This window comes from Antennarius striatus, chromosome 1 (assembly GCF_040054535.1).
Source record: "Antennarius striatus isolate MH-2024 chromosome 1, ASM4005453v1, whole genome shotgun sequence".
NCBI classification, from domain to species: domain Eukaryota; kingdom Metazoa; phylum Chordata; class Actinopteri; order Lophiiformes; family Antennariidae; genus Antennarius; species Antennarius striatus.
This window is the reverse complement of record NC_090776.1, coordinates 8,422,292-8,447,145: the sequence shown is the minus strand read 5'-3', so window position 1 is coordinate 8,447,145 and position 24,854 is coordinate 8,422,292. Positions and strand designations below refer to the sequence as shown.

Sequence of the window (24,854 nt, the reverse complement as noted above, 5' to 3'; positions counted from 1 at the left end):
GCAAATACACAACTCTGCATGTTTATGCAATAGTAGCTACTGAAATAAAATTTTCAACATAATATTTTGTCATTTTCATGCTTAGCTTAAATGTTGTGATCCAACAGGCTAGTAATGCTTCTACATTAGCTACCTGGTAGAAAACAGATAAATGGAACCTCACATTTAATTCCCCACAGGCTATCTTTCGCTGTAATATATTGAGGCTCACTGGAACTGGGATACAGTAAAAACAAAACTACTGGAAGCCGTGGGAAACATGTGGACCTGTCACAACACACTGCTGAGTTGTTGAGTCAGCCAACCTCACATCAACACACCAACACTCTTATACTTAAAGAGTAAAATGCGAAGAGAAGCTTGTGACGGGGGAACATGACATGCTTTGTCAGCGCTAGAGGCTATGAGTGTGAGTCGACAAGGGCTGAACAGATGCACAATGTATATGCAACACACTGGCACACAAATGCAACAATGTGATAGCTGAGCGGTGTTTGTTCTGAGATGCTCATCGGCTGTCATCGTCCTCCGTTTGCTGACTGCAGGGCTGCTTACAAAGAGGCATGGGCAAAGCACCCCAACCCACACACGTAAATATCACAAACACACACACACTGGCACATACACACACACACACACACACACACACACACACACACACACACACACACACACACACACACACACACACACACACACACACACACACACACACAGAGTGACCAACAACAATGTAACATCTGGTCTGAAACAACAAAAAGAAATGTCCACCACAAAGGCGATATACAAACTGATGTTAAATATGACGTGTTCGGTATGGACTGCCTTTCGTGTACACTTGCAGTGGTTATATTTGTCGCTCTGACAAAGAAAGGCCTCTTAACCTTAAGCATTTGGACTTTATATGAAAGCTGAAAGTTAAAAAAAAAGTGTCTTTTTGACCCTATTAGACATGCTTAAATGACTATTGACTCTCTGGGTTATGGGTAAGTAAGACAATGCACGGCATCGCCGAGGGCATTCAAGTCCCACTGGCAGTATTCCCTGCTCAGTGCTGACATCAATAAAGCAATGTTGCATGCACTATCCGTGAGCAGCTGGCAGTGGCTCCTACAGAGTTTCATTGTCACATGAATGTTGTGAATGCAATGTGATCAGCACCTTAATTTATTCTCCAAATTCAAATACAGTTTAACATCATCACAGAGACCATGCACTGGTGAAATGGTAGGGCAAAAATCAGTCGAAGTTGGGGCGGAAGCAGAACTGGTGTTCAGAACAGATAAAAGATCAAATGTTCATTTCTGATACTTCCACATAAAATTGGTTGTGTTATGGGATGTAATGTATATCAAAAATAGCACAGAATGATGATGATGGGACTCCTCCTGAATTTCCCTTGGGATCATTAAAGTATATATCTATCTATCTTGTTTAGACTGAAAAGTATAACACATAATGATATTTTTAATGTTTGATAAAAGACAAACACATAGTTTTAAGTATCCTTTATGTTCTGATGGGCAAGTAACCCTGGCCCATAAAGGACCTAGATCACAGTAGCCTGGAAAGGCTCACTGGGGCTTTGTTGGGTTGAGAGCATAGACAATGGCCACAGAGCTAAAATCTATCTACCGATGTTTGGACTAGATTTTAAAGCACTAAATCAGATGCAATGTCAGTGTAGCACAAAATAGGTTCCCTTTCCTCTAAACCACTAACCATATTTGTTAATTAATCAGTCTTCCCGCTACCTCAAGTCTCGGTGGATGTTGCCCACAGTCATAAAAATGAACTCGATAAAACCTGAAATTGATTTATGCAGGTGAGGCTTTACCTCTGCGAGTCTCTGCTTTATGAAAATAGAACATGTGTATACCATAGCTAAGTTCCATTAGAGTTGATGTTTGATGTTCCATATATGATGTTCCATATGTTCCATAGTTGTTCATTCATCTGGAAGCACTGCCTGACCACCCAGAGCCTGTATTAACTCCTTCCTAAAAGACATGCAACACTCTTCCCTTTTCAGCTTCCACCATTTTGCCCTAAGCTATGCCTTTGCCCTCTCCATCTTCCTCACCACGGGAGTCATCCTACACACCACCATCCTAGGCTGTTTGGCTACACTCTCGCCTACCACTACTTTGTAGTCACTGATCTTCTTCAGATTACACCATCTACACAAGATGTAGTCTATCTGTGTGTTCCTACCTCCACTTTTGTATGTCACCCTATGTTTATTTATTTATTCAGTTTATTTTCTTCCTTCCAGACATATTAGTACAACAGATTTTACTTTCATCAGTGTTGAGACATCAACAAAAAAAAAAAAAAGGGGTTGACGGGTAGAAGCCATTGACTTGTAAGGTTCCCGTCCCCTAAATCATCAACATCTCTCTCATTACAGCACATTGTCAACCAATTCATACATTGCATGTCACAAATCAATTTCAATTATTTTATTCTGGTACATTGTTGTTTTAATCTGTCTATTTAGTCCAATAGGCATGCATCTTTGCACACCTCTTTGTCAATTCTTGAGAAGAGTCCAACTTTTGTTAACGTTAATTTTGTTATTCCTTTCAAGGGTTGTTTCTGGTCAGTAGTGTCCTTGTTTACTCAGCATTCCTTTCCTTTCCACTTTCGTAGCAGTCATAACATCTTGCATGTACTCAGTTACTGCACAAAGGTTACAGTGACATTTGTTTCACAGGAGTGACAACATGAAGTTTAATTCGTCATAACAGTGCAGTCCTTTAACCATCATTCACGTCAGAATTATAACCTTGCAAAATCATGTTTTTAAATGCTTTTTTAAAGGCAGTTAAAGTTCCCATACTCCTAATTTCATTATCCAGTTTATTCCAGTGTTTGACACCAGTGAACGATAATGAAAATGTTTTTAATGTTGTTCTTGCTTTTTTCTGTACAAATGCTGTGTTTTCTCTTAGTTGGTAACTGGATTCATTAATCTGTATTTGTGATGGTATGTCAGTCAGTCATTTTCTGCTTACGCAGGTTGCGGGGGAGCCGATGCCTATCCCGGCAGTCTCAGGACGTGAGGCGGGGGACACTCCGGGCACGATGCCAGTGTACCGCGGAGCCACATAGAGACATACAATCACTCACACACACACTCACTCCTACGGTCAATTTGGGACTGGCCAATCAACCCGAAGTGCATGCTTTTGGAGGTGGGAGGAAGCCAGAGAACCCGGAGAGAACCCACGGGAGAGAATGTGAACTCCGCACAGAGCGGGACTTGAACCCGGACCCGCCGTGTTGTGAGGCGACAGCGCTACCCACTGTGCCACCGTGCTGCCTGTGATTGTATGTTTTGATGTAAATTGTTATTGGCTGCTTTATACATAAGTTGCACAGTTTTATAGCTGATGATGTCATGTATTTTCAGTAGTTTAGATTTAATAAATAAGTGGTTTGTGTGAGCTCTATAATGTTCATTATGAATAACAATGCTCTTTTCTGGGTCAGGAATAAAGGTTGTAAGCCACTTTTAAATGTTTTTCCCCAAACTTCAGCACAGTAGTTCAGATAGGTCAAGATTAGTGCACAATATATTATATGGAGTGCTTTCTGATTTAATAGTTTTTGAGTTTTCCAGAGTATGGATACACTTTTAGCTAACTTAATTTGCAGTTGTCTTAAATGAGGTTTCCAATTAAGCATCTCATCAATAATCACTCCTAGCATTTTAAATTAATTAACCCTTTCAATATCTACATCATTCACCTTAATATTGATTTTTTGTTTGCAACTTTTCTTCCCGAATAACATATACTTAGTTTTGGTTAGGTTCAAGGATAATTTGTTTATATCAAACCATAATTGCATCTTGGCTAATTCCTCGTTTACTGTTTGAGTTAGTTTAGTTATATCATTTCCTTTTCAAAGGATGGTTGTATCATCCGCAAAGAGTATCATTTTAAGTACCTTTGAAACCTTACATAAATCATTTATGTAAAGTGTAAATAATTTTGGACCCAACACTGACCCCTGTGGCACCCCACACAATGTCTAATGTTTTTGATGTCGTCACGCCCAGAGTGACATATTGAGAGCTCTCATGAAAATAACTCTTTATCCAATTTAGTACTGTACCCCTAAATCCAAATCGTTCTAGTTTCTCAATTAAAATTTTAAGATCAATTGTGTCAAAATCTTTTTTAAGGTCAATAAAGATTCCTATGGAGTACAAATTTTGATCCATGGCATCAGTAATGAGTTCTATTGTTTCTGTCAGTGCTAAGGCAGTGGAATGATCCTTCCTGAAGCCGTACTGACTACAGTCAAGGAGATTGTGCTTTGTTATGAATTTGTCCAGTCTGTTATTGAACAACTGTGGTAGTATTGAAACAGGTCTGTAGTTTGTAAACTCACAAGCATCCCCATTTTTATATATCGGAACCACTTTTGCAATCTTCATTTTGTCAGGAAACACCCCAGTTTGAAATGACAGATTACATATGTGTGTACATGGTTGCAGAATTCCATCCAGTATGTCCTTAATTAGCTTCATATCAAATCCATTCACATCAGCAGAAGTAGTTGCTACACATTGACTGACCAGGTGTTTTATCTCTGTGTCTTTCACTGGCGCCAGAAACATTGAGTTTGGGTTCCTTCCTCCAATGTCGTCTAAATATGGGGCGGCAGTGGCTCAGTGGTAAAGCGGGCGGTAGAGCGGGTCGTCCTATGATTCAAGATCGGAGGTTCGATTCCCGCTCCCGCCCCCCCAAAAAAAATACCCGGAGGTGAGCTGACAGTGGGAGGTGTCAGCTCATCTCTGGAGCACTGCCGAGGCACCCTTGAGCAAGGTGCCGTCCCCTTTACAAATTGCTCATTTGAGGCGCACCAAGAAGGAGCTGCCTGCCACTCTACCTCCCCTGCATGCCTACAGGCCCCCCTGTGTGTGTGTGTGATACAGGGGCCTGTACTCACAAATATATATGTATGCATGCGTTTGTAATCAGTAGCTAGAGTGTGCGTTCTTAATTTCCCTTCGGGGATCAAACCAGTATATAAAATAAATAAAATAAAAAAAATAAATAAAATAATCCCAGTGCAAGTGTGAGACAGGAATGTTTTCTGTCAGCTCAGGTCCAACACCCACAAAGAATTCATTAAATTTATTTGCTACTTTATCCATGTCCTCTAATTTTGTGTTTTTAATATTAAATTATTCTGGATAGGACTATTTGGCCTTACTTTGTTTTATGACGTTATTGATTATGTCCCATAATTGTTTAGTGTATTTTTTATTTTCTGCAAGCAGATTACTATAATATTCTTTCTTACATGTTCGTATTATGACATTTAATGTTTTTCTATATTTTTTGTATTTGGCTTCTGCTTGTTCTGTTCTTTGTTTAACAAACTTTTTATATGATGTATTCTTTTTCCGACAGGCATTGATCAATGACTTAGTCATCCATGGTTTCTTAACACCTTTTTTGTTTAGATCAATTTTCTTCGTTCGACAATGCAAATTGTACAAGTCTTCTATTCTATCAGTGAGATAGTCATATGCAGTGTTGACACCCTCAGCAGTGTAAACATCAGACCAGTTTTGAGCTAATAGATCATTTCTTAGTGCATTCATTCTTTCTTCAGTCTTGACTCTCTTGTAGAATGTTTGGACCTGTTCCCGACACACAGTTTGTTTCCAGTCATAGTTGGTAAATATTGGGAGGTGATCACTTATGTCATTGATCAGCAGACCCCTCATAGTCTCATTAAGCATACCAATGGTGAACATATTATTATTCAGGGTGGCACTATGAGTAGTGCTTCGACTTGGTCTAGTGATTAAAGGCTGTAAACCGAATGTGTACATGGTATTAGTGAAGCTTTCAGTTTGTGCGTTTTTGTTGAGGTTTAACAGATCAATGTTGATATCACCACATAAAAACACATGTTTGTGATTGATTTTCGAGAGTAAATTTCCCACACATTCAGTAAAATCTTCTATTTTAGAATCAAGTGCTCTGTAGACACAACTTACAATAATATTTTCACCTTTTTTCACAAACACTTCTACTGCTACACATTCCATTATATTATCAACAGTTATCGACATATTTTTTAGAGTCTCAAATTTAATATTATTTTCAATAAACAGGGCAACTCCCCCCCTCCTTTGTTCCTCCTGTTCACACAAGTCATGTTGTATCCATCCAAATAAAAATCCATGCCTTTGTTTTCATTAATCCAAGTTTCCGTCACAGCGATGATTTTAAATGGATTATCAGACTGGTTTAGGTAATCCTTAATGCGTCCAAAATTGGTGTATAGACTTCTACTGTTGAAGTGAATTAGTGAAAGCTTATCATCCAGTTTAAACTTTTTGTTGTATGGCTGCTGGGTGTGATATCCATTCTTTCTCATTGTGTCTTTGTAAAAATTGTTATCCGGGTCAATAATTCCATTTGGGTCAGACAGGGTATAATCCACAAAGTGATCGGTTTTCAATTCCAGATTATCTTGATCAGCGGTTCTCTGTATCAGATCTTTCATTTCTTCAGACATTGCAGAGATGGTTGTTCTCGGCTGTGTTGAAGTTACAGAGGTTTTCTCTTTGGTCATACCTTATTGGTTGATTTTCTCCAATTCCTCCACATTTTTGATCACCATTGTTTTCATCTGCTCCGGACAAAGCCCCTTTGTTTTGATGAAGATCTTGCAGTTGTTGGTCCAGGTGTTTTCACTCAGCCCATTCTTCTTCAGCTGTCGAGCACATTTAGCGATATCAGCATTCAGTTTAGGGCCTTGTTTCAGAAATGCAACTTTTAATTTGCGGTTGTAGAACTTTATCAGCACTGCAGGTGGTCTCCTACATCCAGATGGTAGTGGGTGACATGTCTCAATATGGTCCGGCTCGATGTTAATGTCCAGGTTTCTCAGTTGAGTAATCACCTGTTGTTCCACCGACTCATAATCAGTGCTGTGTTCTGTTTCCACTCCTCTGGTCACGGCATGAGCATAATTTCTTGGCTTCAGTTCGATGCCGGTGATGATCACATCATTTATTCGAATGCTTTGTTCGAATTCCTCCATTCTTTGTTGTCCTCGCTCTGCGCCTTTCTGCATTTTTTCCATGTCATCCTCCACTTTTTGCAAGCGGTTAATTAACAGTATCAGCTTTTCTTCCAGCCTCTTATCAAGTTCACTGTTGAACTTATCGAAGTCACTCCTGTGCTTGTCCACAGTGCAGGTTAGCGCCTCCAACCCAGAGACCACCCGTTCCAGGGTTTTATTCTCATGTTTATTCTCAGACTCCTCAGATTTCCCTCTTCCTTTTGGCATTTTGAAGGAATCAGTGAGAGTTAATGAGTGTTTATCCAATACGAGTTCAAGAGAGATAGCAAAATTAGCAACAACGAGAGGCAGAAGAAAAGATGCTCCTGTCTCTCCTGGAAGAAAGTATTCACTATAGCTGTTTCCATCCTTTCTGCAAATTAAACCACCATCTGTCCTTTTGCATTTCTCTCCTGGATACCAAACCTGCCCATCACCTCCTCGTCACCTGTTTCCTGCACCAATATGTCCATTGAAATCTGCACCAATGACAACTCTCTCCCTTCTAGGTATGCTCTGCATCACTTCATCAAAGTCCAACCAGAATTTCTCCTTCTCCTTAAGCTCACATCCTACTTGTTGAGGATACCCCCTAACAACATTGAACATCACACCTTCGATTTCAAGCGTCATACTCATCACTCTGACACTCTTTTTACCAGGACATTCCCAACAAACTACTCCTTCAATATAACTCCTACGCCATTTCTCTTCCTATCTACACCATGAAAGAACAACTTGAACCCTGCTCCTAAACTTCTAGCCTTGCTACCTTTCCACCTGGTCTGTGGACACACAGTATGTCTACCTTCCTCCTCTGCATCACGTCAACCAACTCTCTACCTTTTGCTGTCATAGTTCCAACATTCAACATCTCTACTCTTAGTCCTACACTCTTGCCGTTCCTCATCTCTCTCTTCCTACGACCACACTTTCCTCCTCTCCTTCTTCGACGAACAGTAGTCCAATTTCCACCAGCACCCTGTAAGTGAACAGCATTGATGGCCGTCGTTGTTAACCCGGGCCTCAACCATTCCGGTATGGAAGTCATAGATTACAATTACTAATAATAATTATAATAATAATGACTGTGACATTTTATATATATATATATATATATATATATATATATATATATAGTATATATATAAGGGCGTGGAGGGCGTGGTCTGGAATGCAGGAGGGCGTGGTTTCGAACCCCAGACATGGCGGACACTATCCAGTGAGGGCCCTTAGGCAAGACCCTTAATGCTATACCAGCCTACCTCAAACATGAGTGAACACAATAAAGACAGAGTCATACCGGCTCGGACGTCGCCCAGGTTAACAGTGTCTGCGTCAGTTGCTAAGGAACCAGGGCAATCTGATGAGAAATGGGTTACTGGAACAAGACACACATGGACTATGGCAAGGGGGAGCCAGGACGCCAGGTCAGCGGGGGGATATCACCCCCCCCCCCACAATCCGAGATTAGGTACCAAGCCCCAAGAGACATACACAGCCTCAATACAAGAGCTGCTGACCTGAGAAGGAAGATCGTGACCCAAATGGAAACCTGGAGCCTCCGACAAATACCAAAGCTAAGTTGTCAAGTACCTTCAGAAGATATGCTAGAAGATGTGAATGCTGCAATAAGAACCATCCCCACAGGGAACATAACTGAGACCAACAAGCTGATCCACAGTACAGCAATAGTAATCCTCGAGATGCTGGGATATAAGATCAACACAGGGCATAACAAACAAGAGACGGTTAGAGGCCAAGATAAAGGCGGCACGGAGAGAAGTCAGCCAGCTAGCCGAGCTACAGAAGGGGGACATGGTGAATAAAGGGGTACTCAGGAAATACAGCAAGCTCTCCATACCTGAAGCACTCAAAAATGCCAAACAGAGACTAACATCTCTGGCTACCAGACTGAAGAGATACACCAAGGAGATTGAGGCCAGGAGAATAACCTTCTCCACTCAACCAGCAAAGGTGTACTCTCAGTGGCAGGGAAATAGCATCCGGCCAGACCCACCAAGAGCTGAGGTGGAGAAATACTGGAAGGGCATATGGGAAAGAGAAGCATCACACAACACCGATGCCCAGTGGCTAGTGGACCTGAGGACTGACCACAGCTGCCTCCCAAAACAAGAACCAGTAACCAACTCAATGGTAGACATCCAAGAAAGAGTGTCAAAGATGAAGAGTTGGTCAGCACCGGGCCCGGATATGATCCATACATACTGGCTAAAGAAGCTGACAGCACTCCATGAGCGTCTAGCAGCACAGATGAACCAGCTGCTAAGGGATGGGATGCACCCAGAATGGTTGACTGAAGGCAGGACAGTCCTGATCATGAAAGACCCACAGAAGGAATCTACCCCATCCACTTACTGGCCAAAAAGCTGTCTCAATACAACATGGAAGCTCCTGTCAGGCATCATGACGGCTAAGATTAGTAGGCACATGGATCAATATATGAGCGGGGCACAGAAAGGAGTTAGTAGTAACACCAGGGAAGCCAAGCACCAGCTACTGGTGGACAGAGCAGTACACATAGATTGTAAGAATAGGCAGACCAACTTGTGCACCGCCTGGATAGATTACCAGAAAGCCTAAGATTCAATGCCACACACGTGGATACTGGAATGTCTGGAACTGTATAAGATCAACAGGACACTAAGAGCCTTCATCAAGAACTCAATGGGAAAGTGGAAGACAACCCTGGAGACTAACTCCAAGCCAATTGCCCAAGTTAACATCAAGTGCGGCATATACCAAGGGGATGCATTATCACCACTGCTGTTCTGCATAGGCCTGAACCCCCTCTGTCACATCATCACAAAGAGTGGTTACGGATACCAATTCCTAAGCAGGACAACAATCAGCCATCTCCTCTACATGGATGACATCAAGCTGTATGCCAGGAATGAGCGAGAATTTGACTCACTGATCCACACCACCAGGATCTACAGCGACGACATAGGGATGTCATTCGGATTAGACAAATGTGGCCAGATTGTATCAAGAAGAGGCAAGATGATCAGAACTGAAGGGGTCAACCTACCAGGGGGCAGGATAGAAGGCATCAAGGACAGCTACAAATACCTTGGAATCCCACAGGCTAATGGCAATCATGAGAAGGCCGTAAGGAAGTCATCCACAGCCAAAGTCCTGAGAAGGCAGGTCAGTTGGGAAGAACAAGGTCCGAGCCATCAACATGTATGCACTGCCGGTCATCAGATACCCCGCTGGGATCATAAGCTGGCCAAAGGAGGAGATAGAAGCCACAGATATCAAGACTAGAAAGCTCCTCACCATGCATGGAGGGTTTCACCCCAAGTCCAGCATCCTGAGGCTGTACACTAAGCGGAAAGAGGGAGGCCGAGGACTAGTGAGCATCAGGGCCACTGTCCAGGATGAGACATCAAAAATCCAAGAGAACATCAGGAAGATGGCCCCAACAGATGAACTGCTCAGTGAATGCCTTAGACAGCAGAAACCTGAGGAGGAAGAGGAGGAGGAGGAGGAGACAACATGGAGGGACAAGCCCCTACACGGCATGTACCACCGTCAGATAGAGGAAGTGGCTGATATCAAGAAGACCTACCAATGGCTGAATAAAGCTGGACTGACTGACAGCACAGAGGCACTGATCATGGCAGCACAAGAACAGGCCCTAAGTACAAGGGCAATAGAGGCCAATATCTACCACAGTAGATCTGACCCAAGGTGCAGGCTATGTAAAGAAGCCCCAGAGTCAGTCCAGCATGTGGTAGCAGGGTGTAAGATGCTCGCCAGCTCAGCATACATGGAAAGGCACAACCAAGTAGCTGTGATAGTGTACAGGAACATCTGTACCCGGTATGGACTAGAAGTACCCAAATCCCAATGGGACATACCACCGAAGGTGGTTGAGAACGGCAAGGCTAAGATCCTGTGGGACTTCAGCTTCCAGACCGACAAACAGCTACTGGCTAACAAACCGGACATAGTGGTGATGGACAAAGAGCAGAAGAGAGCAGTGGTGATAGATGTGGCGATTCCAGCTGACGCCGACATCAGGAAGAAGGAACACGAAAATATTGAGAAGTATCAAGGGTTGAAAGAACAGCTGGAACAGATGTGGAAGGTCAAGGTTAATGTGGTCCCCATGGTAGTAGGAGCACTTGGGGCAGTGACCCCCAAACTGGAAGAGTGGCTCCAGCAGATACCTGGAACAACATCTGAAGCCTCAGTCCAGAAGAGCGCAGTCTAGGAACAGCTAAGATACTGTGCAGAACCCTCAGACTCCCAGGCCTCTGGTAGAGGACCCGAGCTTGAGGATAACACACAGATACCACCCCACAAGGGTGAGAGGGACATTGTTGTATATATACATATAAAATATACCTGTATATATACAATAAAAATGTAATATACAGTATATGTGTGTGTATATATATATATATATATATATATATATATATATATATACATACATACATACAATATATATGTAATATACAGTGTATATATATACTGTATATTACATATATATTAAGTGTATATGTCTGTATGTGTGTGTGTGTGTTAAACTGTAAAAATAAACTCCTGCTAGATGCTATTTTGACAAACATGAAAGTAGGTGTTACCACTTAGGAGGCTTTGTGTTTCTTAACACAAACAGAACATCTATTGACACCAATCTGAATATACAGCCTCCAGTTAAATCCTCCTCTGGATGACACAGCCACACTGATAGACTTCATGTAAATCTTCCAGTTGTCATTTGAATGAAATTAGCACTAGGAATAAGAGTGAGAGAGGCTGGGAGGAAGAGAGAACAGGAACTGACACCTTTGCTGAAGGGAGACAAGAGAGAGGTAAAAGCATCACGAGAGGCAAGAGCAAGACAGAAATGGACAATGTGGAGGGTTTGAAAAGAGGAAATGAAATATAAAGGAATGTGAAAAGATGACAGAACAAGGGAAAAGTGGAGAAAAGGTGGAAAGTTGATAGAAGAGAGCTGGATTTGATAAACAAAGAGATGAGATGAAAGGGGAGGTGAAAAGTTGACAGAGTAGAAGGCACTGAGAAAAGCTCCCAGATGTTCCTCAATGCAGCTAATCTGCATCCTAATAAGTGAGCAGGAAACTAATCAACCCATACAGTTCTGCCTGTCAGTCTCCCTCTTCATCTGCTTCACACAAACACTCACACAGTACAAACACTTGGAGATGCACATGCAGAGACACCCCCACCCTCTCTTCCTCATCACCCACCACTTTATCCGTCTTTCTAATTTTGGACTTTTGATTTCTTCCATTTCCTCCTTCCTCAGCAGTAATCACCCATCCATCTGTCCACCCTGCAGCAATTTTTGCTTTGTTGTTTCTTCCAGCTTAAAGTGGAACCACTTTGTTTTGTGTATGATTTGACAGTCATGTGTGTCCCTACTATGTTTAAACAAAATACAGGATAGTTATTTGTCTGACTCCTTTCCGTGATGTGTGAAAGACATTTTAGGAAAGAAGCTGCAGTTCTTTCCTAAAATGTCGACAGCCAGCTGACACTAATCCACTTACATGCAAGACATTATCAGACATCTGCAGGACCTAATATAATCTGACAAAAGTCTTATTTATGGGGACATGGGACAGGTCGTGGCTACCAGTGTCACAATTACATGGTTGTCATCTCAAGAGTTAGATTGTCGAATATAGGAAAGCAAGTCCAGCTGCAATAACCATCTTCATTTATACATTTATAAGAGCATCTTTAAAATGCAAAAGTTCAGCCTATTGTGCCACATGACAAAATAATTGCATGAACCAAGCAGAATACATAAAAATGACATATAATAATCATCTATGTTGGATAATACATCACCATCTATATATTTGAATAAGCTCACCTGAAAACCTCACATAGTCACGCTTATAGCATCTACCCGGAAGTTCGGGCCGCTAGCGGAGTTAGCTCTGGTCTTCACATTTGTCCATGTCTCTCACTTACGGAGCCGTTTTGGCTTTGTCAAACATAGCTAGTTATATTCTTTGATTGTGTCGTGTGGGGAACCCAGATGCTTTGTTCACCAGGACTGAACTCACGAAGCTGGCGTCTACACAGATGGCTGGTTCGTAATTCCGAAGCGGCCTTCATCTTCGCGTTCGTCCATCCCACATACACGGAGCCGTAATGGCTTCGTTGGACACAGCAGTTTGTTTTCTTGTGACGGGGAAGGAAAAAAGATAGCAAACTAGGTCTGATATTACTGTTTTATCGCAGAATTTCCATGGGTTCCTGCTAGTATTATATATATATATATATATATATATATATATATATATAGTATATATATTTGAATAAGCTCACTTTAAAAAGTCTCACGCTGTCACCAACTCCACCCACTACCTGTCAATCAAGCCCCCAACCAATCACGGCACCCAACCAAGCACGGCACATCTGCCAGAAGGAATCACGTGAACAATATGGCCTAAGTTCTGCTACGTTAGGAGAAGAAATAACTATACATGGACTTCCCAGTTAACATAATTTTAAAGTATGATAACCGTTTCAACAATGAATTTTTGAATAGAGAGTCCAAACGGCAGGAACGACACAGAAAACGGCAACGAATTCTGAGTGAATCTAGCTGGCTAGCAAGAACAGTCTGTCCAGCTATGGTGTCTGTTTGATATGGGACAATCGATATAGTATCCAAAATGCTTCTCGAGCATCTGATAAAGACAGTCTTTAAATAACTACATACAGTTCTGTTCATGTAGTCATCTAACAGAACTATCATTTCTCTAAAATTTCTTTTCCACTTGCTCTTTTGACAGGTGCCTTTTCCTTTAACGTTAGCTCCTTTCCCAATCTCACAATTAGTTAGCTTTCTTTCTCCAGTTAGCCTGCTAACATTCATCTATGGCTATGCAATGCCCACCCAGAGCAATCCATGATTTGCCAACACACAGTTGTTACGTCATCACGTTGATTTCTGACTACGTTGGGTGTGCTTGGTTGATAATACCAATACATTTGTTTTCATGTTTAATATGAAGCCTGATATTATTATTTTATTGTGACTGACTGAGGGCGGCACGGTGGCGCAGTGGTTAGCCTCACAACACGGCGGACCTGGGTTCGAGTCCCACTCTGTGCGGAGTTCGCATGCTCTCCCCGTGTCTGCGTGGGTTCTCTCCGGGTTCTCCGGCTTCCTCCCACCTCCAAAAGCAGGTTGATTGGCCGGTCCCAAATTGACCGTAGGTGAGTGTGTGTGTGTGTGAATGGTTGTTTGTTTGTCTCTATGTGGCTCCGCGGTATGCTGGCGTCGTGCCCGGAGTGTCCCCCGCCTCAGGCCCTGAGACTGCCAGGATAGGCACTGGCTACCCCGCGACCTGCCTTAGCGGATTAAGCGGGTTGGAAAATGAATGAATGAATGAATGTGACTGACTGACGGATGGACAGAGAGACAGATACTGTTATTATTGAAATAAAATTGAGAATAATATAAATTTGAAGAGATAGTAAAATAAAATCTTATTAATTACAGTCATTTTTACTAATATTATTAGTCAAGTGCACAAAACTGTTGAAATGATACTAGGAAAAATGATTTATCAATCAATCATATGTATATCAAACATATACATTTATAATAGTGCAGAAGTGCAGATGAGAAATGTGTCTGGAAAATCCAGTTTCCCTTTGCAACACTTGGCACATTTTTTCACACTGTCATGCACAGATGGAACAGGCTGCCATTCCTGGGCCCCACACAACATTTCTGTGCTCAACCATTTAGACAGCGGCCACAGGGAGCAATTTACGGCTCCATATTTTTTCAAGGTCATCCTGACACTCAGCCAGAGGTGTGGATCGAACCATCTGATTATCAGATGACCTGTTCTGACCTGTTCTTCCTGGTCTACAGTCACCCCAAGTAGTATTAATTTATCCAAGCAGATGTGCCTTTGCCATGACACTGGATATGCTGTACTATACTTTATACTCAAATACAAATGCCTATGCAGTTTTGATGATTTTGGCATATATTCTAGGAACAGACCAATTCTGTTCCTGGGAAAATCACATCACATGGGGCAGCAGTGGCTCAGCGGTAGAGCAGGTGATAGGGCAGGTCATCCAATGTTCCAAGATCGGCGGTTTGATTCCAGCTCCAATGGATTGCATGGTTTTGGGATAAAAGACTTAAGTCTTGTTGTCCAATGTTTGGGTCATCGAGTCCCACACTGTTGACTGCAATCTATCCACATTACAACTGTCCCCTACGGTTCCCTGGGCAGGTGGTGAGTCCACCAGAGGTTGGGCCTACTTTCGTCCTTTCGGGTTGAGCCTGGCCAGGCTCCGTGGGCAGGGGCCTGGCCACCAGGCACTTACAAAAGAGCCCCAACTCTGGGCTTGGCTCCAGGGAAGGGCCCCGGTTTCGCCATATCGAGTGACGTCACGGTCCTTGATTCATTTCTCTTCGTAAACTGCTCCTACTGTGTCCTCTCACCTAGTGCCTGTTTGAGTGGGGTTGGCATCTATTTTGGATGCCCCCAGACGCCTCCCTGGGGAGGTGGTCAGGGCATGTCCTACTGGGAGGAAGCCTTGGGGAAGACCTTGGACAAGTTGGAGACTATGCCTCTCAGCTGACCCTGGAACGCCTCGGGATCTCCCTGGCAGAGCTTGTTGAGGTGTCTGGGGAGAGGTAAGTACGAGCATCTCTGCTTATATTGTTCCCTCCGTGACCCAGTTCCATGGAGTGGTCAAAGATGGATCAAGGATTGATGGTCTTCAAGATCATAACCAGTTGAAATTTAGATATACTGCAACATTTAATGGACCATCATTTGCATTAGTGACATTGATTCAGTGACCTTACATTCACCTCAACATACAGGAGCTCTGCCCTTCATCAACATGAGCAAAGAACTAATAACACCATAACAAAGAACACCTATAGTACAGCATGGTGATGCATAGAAACCTTAAAGACTTGCAGTTGTGGTCTCTATAGCAACAGAAAAGATGAAACTCTGCCGAGGACCATTGCAAAAATATCATGTTCTAATAGTTGCTAAAATGCAGCTAGTTTTAAAATCTACAAACTAGTCCCTTTACACTACAAAATGGTAACTTAATCACCAAAATAGTGTTGAAATTGATTGATGAGCTCTATACTACTGGCAGTTCAACTGAGGACTTGCTGGAATAATAGTTTCAGTTTCAAATCTATAATAACCGTACAACATTATGAAGTGGAACATCACGACTACTGGTCAGTGACCACCAACTGCCAGGCAATCACAATACCAAGCTGACTTGTTTGGGTTTGTGGGTGAACTGGATTTTCTAATACACAGGATAAGATCTTCCCTTGTGCCTTAAATCAAGATGGAACACATTCAGAAGCCCTACTCCAATTTAAATTAGCAAGCAAGCTGTCTAGCCTGCTCACAGGCTACCCACCAATGGTCAAACAGGTACCAACCAAGTGACCAAAAAAATGTTTCCTGAATTAGCAGCACTTACTTCTTACCCACAGCCATTCATTAGCTGCCAGGGACATGTTCCTAACCGCATGCTTCTAGCTCTGCCAACAAATACCCAACTCAAAAAGTCGAGTCTGAGTAGTCCAATCTTGCTATGCTGCTTTTAGCCCACTTAAACTATTAAAACGGTTCTGACAATTTTTTGCTCCTTGCTTTCATTCTGAATACTTTTCTGGTTAGGAATGTCATTGTATTTTCACAGGAGGCTTAGCAGACATATTTGTGCGCAGATACTGGCTATCTACAGAATAATCTGCACACAAATGGGGCATTGGGAGAGTAAGGTAAGTAAGACAACACAAACTGTTAACATGGTATTTTATTTTATTCTTACTTTGCTTAAAATACAACTATTGAGTGTGCATGATGGCTCATCATGTGTGTATGTGATGCTGACAGTGGCGTTGGTGTTGTAGCTCCTCCCTTAAGAAAGAACACCAAACATCTGTTTGCCAACTGCACTGACACACCTTAAATTGAGCAAAACTCCCTTTTGCACCACATAAGAGGAGCAGAGTGACAGCTCAAGCTGAGCAGTAAAACATTTTTTACTTTTCTCAAATGTCAGCAGGTACTATTGCTGTACCAACATATTGACTTCAAATGAATGTTTTTTTTAGTGTTTTTCTTAGACATGCTGTAAAAAACCCAACATAATCTATTAAGAGAGAACAAAAAATAGTGAGACAAAAATATAACAACTATTTCTGAACTCTACACTGCTGATATTGTTAATACAGTTGCTCTAAATCAGTGTGTGTAGGAATGCTGTGTGTTCTTCTTTCTAGAATTATTGAGTATCTACTTATCATTGTTTCCCCAAAAAATAACATTTTTTACATTTCTGGCACTTTTTTGGGATGGTTAAAGGTGGGCAGTTTACACTGGGATGGAGATGTTGACATGCAAGGAAGATGACTAAATCCAAGATTTCATGTCGGTATACTGGGTGCAAGACAAATATTTGTGTTTATTTAGAAAATCAGAGAATCAATCATAGGATAGTGTTGTGACAGAACTGGTTATTTTGGTTATTTTTGCTTTAACTTGCAAGACAAGTTAATGTGAAATATTTTGTTTTTTGTCACATGTGTGTCTCCTGGAACCAATTAATGAAGTTGGGTGACTTAAAATGTCAGACTCAAAGGAAACCTTAAATATACCTAAAAACATTCAAATATGTTGGAATTTAACTGTGCCTTTTCCCAATCATGAAATAAGACATTTCCCCCTTTATTTCATGAATGGAGTGTTACCAATGGCCCCAACTACACTGACCATTATCTCTAATGCTGACTTTACAGTATGTCTTTGTTGAAAATAGCTTGTTGGGGTAAATCATTAAAAGGATAAAGTAAAGAGCATCCACAGTATTTAAATTTTAATTGAGATGGAAATGGAGCAACCGCCTAAGTAGCTCAGCGCTCCAATATAAGCCCATGTAATTCCGACAAAAAACAGTTATGAGTATTTGGCTTCTCTTTCTGGGAAATTGCTGCTCATGTTCAATTATAATAATTGATCAATGAGTGAGAGTTCCTCCAACAATGGCACTCAGTCACAAAGTATTTCAGTTTTACTTCTCAATATTTAAGATGAAGAGGATTTCTTTGAAAGAAAAATGTGTATGAATATCGCTTTGTTCTTTTTTGATATGGTTCTTTCAATGAAATGCTAAACTAACAATGTAGTTCTCCCAAAAATGCATACAGCATTGCCTACTCAGCCTTATGCTGAGGCGAATTAGTCAATGACACATCTCTTTCACAGCAAAACTGCAATGCAACACATCTAAAGAACAGGGATGTTTAACAAAACAACAAAAAGAAAAAAAGAAAAGAAAAGAAAAATAAACATTACAGGCCTTGTTGAGCCTAATGGATGTCTCCAAAAACCTGAACTGGTTTGCAATTTTGAATCCTAAACAGTATTTTTTATGTTGAATCCTTTGCTGCAGCTTCTAAGCATTAGTGAATACCCCATCTGAAATTGGGGCACAAGCTTGACAAACATGCCTGAAAGGTCCAGAAAAGTTTTGCAGACCGGGAAACATCCAAATTCCCTTTAGAAACTGAGTGCATTTTATTAAGAACTAAATAAAACAAATATATTTTGGTGAACAGTTCCTTTAAGGTATGAGCAGTTGAGTGATGCAAACAGCATGTTGGACAATTGAGTTACTTACCCATCACTTTAACAAAGTAGGCATCAGCTTCAAAATTGTTCTTCAAAGCATGAATGATCAAGTCATTTTTGCCCTGTGCCTGGCTTAGAACCAGCATATCTAATATGCCCTGCAAATGAAGACAGCACATAGATAAGAGACAATGAGAGCATGGTGTGTGTCTTCTGATGTACATTTTTATCCTTCAGAGAAACTGAGAGACTGATCCAGCATTATCTTTCCCTCACTCTCTTCCGTCCCATTTATTAAGTATCTCTCAGTAAGTGAGAGAGGGCAAGGCAGGCCACATTAGGAGCAAAAATTAATTCTGATAAGAAAAGCACATACGGTGAATTGCGATGCAGCTACTGAAATATATGCAAAAGCTCATTATGGATGTGAGTGGGTGTAAGTGGAAGCACATTAAAAAATATCAAAGCAGCGCCTTAGAACTATGAAAAGGGTTTTTTTATACATATATGTATGGTTTGTGAAGTTTAAGATCACATGTGTGGGACTATGACAGTATGTTCAGCGCTATTCCATGTACAATATTCTTTTTTCATCATCATCTCCAAGGAATGAAATTCAAGAAGTAATAAGACTGAACATATCAGCATCTAAATGGAGTGTAAAACAACATCCGTTTTACACAGAAAGAAATTAAATAGTGCTGTCACATAAAGCTTACTAAAATGAAGAAAAAGCCTGCACACAAGCTTCTGTGAGCACTTTGAATGACATTACTGATTATGCACAGCCACCATTGAACCATTGTCCTCAGTCCCCTTCTGAAATATTACTGCTGAGCATAAAAGAGAAACCATAAACTTCAATCATTTTTACATCAGTGTGAAAATGACTTTTTAGACATTACAGGAGAGACAGGTGTAGCAAACATGCAGAGAGAGAAAAGGAGAGGAGAAAGAATGGCAGTGCTTGCTGATGAGTTCAACACAGAGTACTTACATCCTCGTAGATGTCAAAGAATGTTGCCATGACAGCATTTTGGATGGCACCCAAATCTGGTTGGTCCCAGTGGATGTGGAACATTCTTCCTACGCTATGGCAAATTGACACTGTACAGGGCACATTCTCCAACAGAAAGGCCTGCTGACCACTAGCAGACAGAGACAGACAGCAGAGGGAAATCCAAGTTATCATTTGCTCAATAGGTGGTGATGATGATGATGATGATGATGATGATGATGATGATGATGATGATGATGATGATGATGATGATGATGATGATGATGATGATGATGATGATGATGATGATGATGATGATGATGATGATGATGATGATGATGATGATGATGAAGAAGTGTCCTTATTGGATGAAGGATCCTAACAGGCTATACACATGACCACAATCATATTTAAATATGCCAAGTTGTTGGTATTATCCTGGAAGTTTTGATTCTCGACATTTCTGATGACCACTCTGATAACTACAAACCTACCTATTACAAACACAATTAGTGAGACACTGTTTGGAATACAGTAATAGTGCACAGATGTGTTATCTGGGGTACCGATGATTAGAGGAACATGGAAAATCATTTGCTCCACAGAGATAAATACAGTGCACCCTCGTTCTTTGCAGATAAGAAGTTCCAGGAACCACACGCGATTAAGGAATCTGCGATCAAGATTGTGATTTATTTATCTTATTATTTAAGGTAGTTCAAACATTTATGAATCCTCCCCATACTGATATTAAACCACCTTCTATCTGTATAACCTTTTCCCACACTCTTATCGACTGCAATTTGTGTCTCACGAAAGTCCGAGACTGATGGAACGGAGCGCACTTCCGGATGCTGTCAGCCAGTAGAATGTGCATATGGTATCACGTGACTGCCTACCAAAAATCTGCGATGAGGTGGAGTCGTGAGTGCTAATGCGCGAGGGCATACACATTTACTAGCGAGAACCCGTGGAAATTCCACGATAAAACAATAATATCACACTTCACACCAAACAAATGAAAACAAATGTATTGGTAGTATAAACCAAGCGCACCCCTCACAGAGTTCTCCCACCAGCAGGCAGCACATCCTGGTCCTCTTTGGCGAGGAACGTGAATGAATGAATGAATATATAAATATATAAAGTTTATGTTAGAAAATAGGCAGTTTTAACTCCGACCATTCTCTGTGTACATGTAGACACGAGACACACGCATGACATCACAGTGGTTTTCATCACAGGAAGAGGCCCTCTGGATAGAAAGAGTTTTGGTTATAAGGACCACACGACAACGCAGACCCAACATTTTAATAAAACTTCACTATGGCCATATCTGCGTTGTCGTGTGGACGAAAGTTGTAACCGCAACAAAAAGCCTCGCTGCCCGATGCCTTATGCCATATTGTTCATGTGATTCCTTTGGCAGATGGGCAGTGATTGGTTGGGTGCCGTAATTGGTTGGACAGGTAGTAGGTGGAGTTCAAACGTGACACCGTGAGGTTTTCATGAGCTTATATAGACTCCCAGAATTCCTTCCAATTAGTCTGACAGGAATAAAATTGCGGAATTTGGTAATTTACACACAACCAACATTTGATATATCTGACAATTTTAAAACATAAAATGAACCATTGTCTTTCAGATTCGGTATCTAGCACTAAACTTCACACTTAATGAACTCCAGTAATATACTGTACTTCCAAGGACTGTTGCCTTTTATTGAGTGGATGCTTTTACTACCCTAAATTCATAGTTGTCAAATTGTTAAATACGGAGCTCTTAAGAGTTCTTGTCAGCAACTAATTATGATCATTTACAAACCTGTTTACTCGGCACAGCCACTGAGAAGACTGATCAGTATCTATGGTGGATTGATTGACTGACAGTCATGAAGAATATTTTTTTTATTTGGACACAAAACGTGGACTGTCTTATGCTCAAATAGGAAAGCATTGTATTTGACATAATGAAAGTGGCATCTGTATCTCTGATAACACATCCTGATTTAGTGTCCTCTTGCTTTGTTGCAAGTATGTATGTCCACTTCTATTCAGAATATTAAAAAAAAAAACTTGCACAGATACAATGTCACAAATTACTCCTGCCTGCAGTTGTAACAAGACCCACTAAGCATCTACTTCTTGTCATCCAACAAGCTAAACTTATCATAAAGAGTACATTTATATGTGTAGAAAACTGCAGGGCTGTGACCCTTTCATTATGTGAAGGGGGGTTGAGCATTTTAATCGAGCTGAAATACAACCCGACTATTTATGGATTCAATCTCCTTTTTTCTCCACCTCTCTCTCTCTATGCTTTATGTGTTTGGCGTCTGCCATCAACTCCTTTTGAGTTTGGAGACATTGAAATACCCTTCTTCTCAAAGTGTATTTCCGTCTTTGTAGACTGCTCTCTGTACCTGTTCTTAGATGTTGATGGGACTGGCGACTGAAAAAACAAACAAACAAAAAACAAACAAACAAACCAACCCTTCTCTTAAAATAGATTATCTGTGAAAACCCCCCTTGTCTCAAGATTTAAAGTAGCTTTTTTTAATGTTCCAACTCAATGCATGTGTCTAGGGAGTGGAGATGAAGGCACGCCACAAGCTAAGAGCCTGATGGGACATCTGTCATCTAGATTGCATGTGATTCAGTCTTACAAAAAAACCTGCCACATTTTCAGAAAATGACAAACAAAATATTGTACAGCATGCGTAACTCACTGAAATGTTGAATAATTGATTACTGTCATGAACATGATGCTGTCATCCATCCTAGAACTGTGCATCGGAGATAGTAGACTGAAGCAATATATTAGACGCAGCCAGTTAGAAACAGAAGATAAATCTGCATTTTTTGCTGTTTTCCTTCCCTAAAGCATGAAAGCAAAAGCAAAAGACTCAACAGTGCCTACTTCCACCAGAAACATGATGATATGATATGAAAAACAATAAATGGATGGATGAAGCAGCCAATTAGGAAAATTTTCTCACATATGAACACACACCACATAACACATGGGGCATAAAGGGCTGTTTGTTCTACCCATATTGTATATGACGGCTGTCAGGATAGTACATGCTGATGTAAATCAATAACTGGCTTCAGTCATCTGACCTCTGCAGTGCTCTTAGCCTGGTGTTAAAATGTCTTTATTCAGTAGGTTTCCACTGACTGTTTTGATTGCCGTTTTCTTTTTTAGTCCATTTTACTTTGGCAGTACTAGATATTTTGATGTAAGACTGTGAACTTCAGTGTTTCAACCTTTGTGCATGAACACCAGGGTTGCACCCCCTCAAAATAAATAAATAAAATACTGATTTGTATTATGATGAATAACAGCAGGGAAGATACGTGAGAGGGCAAAGTTTACACATAGCATAACTACTACCTCACATTTGTGGAGTTGGTCAAAATGGAACATATTATTTGCTTCATGCATAAAGCATGATCAGCAATGGAAATTCAATTGACAAAAGAAACATGACATGGACTAGTCCGTCCAAAACCAAATGCAAGATATTTTCTGTCAGTACTGTATGTACCACCTATTGCCTTGATAATCTAATTCTTTTCAACTTTCACTAATTTCTTCACTTCATTCAATGACAAAAACTGACATGTGTAAGAATTACGTGGTCGGCTATAGTAGGTTAAGTGAGGTGTGGATTCAGCTGCCAACATGCCAATTGCTTGTATTTAAAACCACAAATTAAAACTGCAAAATTTTAATTAATTGTTAGAGCTAACACTATGTGTTTCAGGAGCATTGATTAAAAAAGGATCTACTGAGAATACAATTTTCCCTGCACATACTGTATGCTAATGTTACAGAATTTATGCATCTTATACCATACTGGGTGGTAGTGGTGTTGGTGAAGAGTGGGGGCTAGTGCCAGATTAACTGATTTTGGCTGCGTACACATACTAGCCAGAGGTTTGGTTAAAGGTCATTCTGTGTAATCCATCAGTATTGCATACCACCAGACCCTTCCTCTCTTCTCATTAGGCACTCTCACAATATGACTGGTTGTCATGAAGGCACTGGTGCTGCATCACCTTCTGTTAAAAAGACACAGCTAATGGTCAGCGCTGATTGGCTCACCAGCAGATAATCAGGCCTCTCACTGCAAGGGATTGTGTCACTGTTCTCAGGGACATCTTATATATGAATAAGAATGTGTGTGTGTCTGCGAGCACACGTGTGTGTGTGTGTGTGTGTGTGTGCGTGTGTGTGTGTGTGTGTGTGTGTGTGTGTGTGTGTGTGTGTGTGTTGAGAGAACTGTGGTCATTTCAAAGTTTTAGGCTGAACTCTAGAAGGCACATATATTTTTCATTGATGGGTATACAGTATGTCCTTTCTAGGATTTTTGTACTTCAAAAGAACTTGTCTCGAGCACTGCAGGGGGGGTGACGGTGCAGATGAAGTCAAGGTCACAAGGTATACAGACACGTACACCCACAAACACACACTTGTTGAAAAGAAAAAAATCTTCCTCCTAGAATTCTTTTTTGATTGCAGCAGATTTAACTGCAAGCCAGACAACCAGCACATCTATGAAAAAAAAAGAAACAAAAAGAAAATACAAAAAAAAAAAAACTCAGCTTGCTTTAGGTTTTGTTTTTCCTTTAGCCATTCAGTCATATACATGTCATTTCTAGTTTGTTTGGAAATACTTACCTCTCCGTTCATTTCACATAATTCACTTTCTGCCCTTGTGTGTTTCCAACTGTTTAATTGTCTACTCTACAATAATTTGTTTCACCTGTACCTCATTATTATTTCCTCCCAAGTGTATTAGTCTATGCTTTTACCTCTCTCAGCAATTTTCTTTGTGGTCTTGTTCTTTAATCTCTGCTAGTTTACCTGACTTTATCACCTTCTCACTGAATATCCATAATCAAAAGACTAGGAAAGAGATCAGACAAAAACCCTTGTTAAAATATACAGTATATAACATGCTACAACAACTTGAAAATAGATGAGCGCATTTAGGGAAATTAAATTCATGGAACAATTTTGTTGCTCATACTATAAAGCAACAAGGAACAAAGCAAGTCAGTTAATTTTTGTAGGACCTGTGTCAG

At 40.9% G+C, this 24,854-nt stretch overlaps 1 protein-coding gene across 1 annotated transcript in view; it reads right to left on the bottom strand.

Annotated features, from left to right (window-relative positions):
- Positions 1–24,854, bottom strand: part of itfg1 (integrin alpha FG-GAP repeat containing 1) — a 185,739-nt gene that overhangs the window by 59,803 nt on the left and 101,082 nt on the right. Inside the window, exons 11-12 of the mRNA XM_068317549.1 lie at positions 19,762–19,912; positions 18,814–18,922 (exon numbers count right to left, since the gene is read on the bottom strand). Of these exons, the coding sequence (XP_068173650.1) occupies positions 18,814–18,922; positions 19,762–19,912 (260 nt within the window). The remainder of the gene's footprint in view (positions 1–18,813; positions 18,923–19,761; positions 19,913–24,854) is intronic.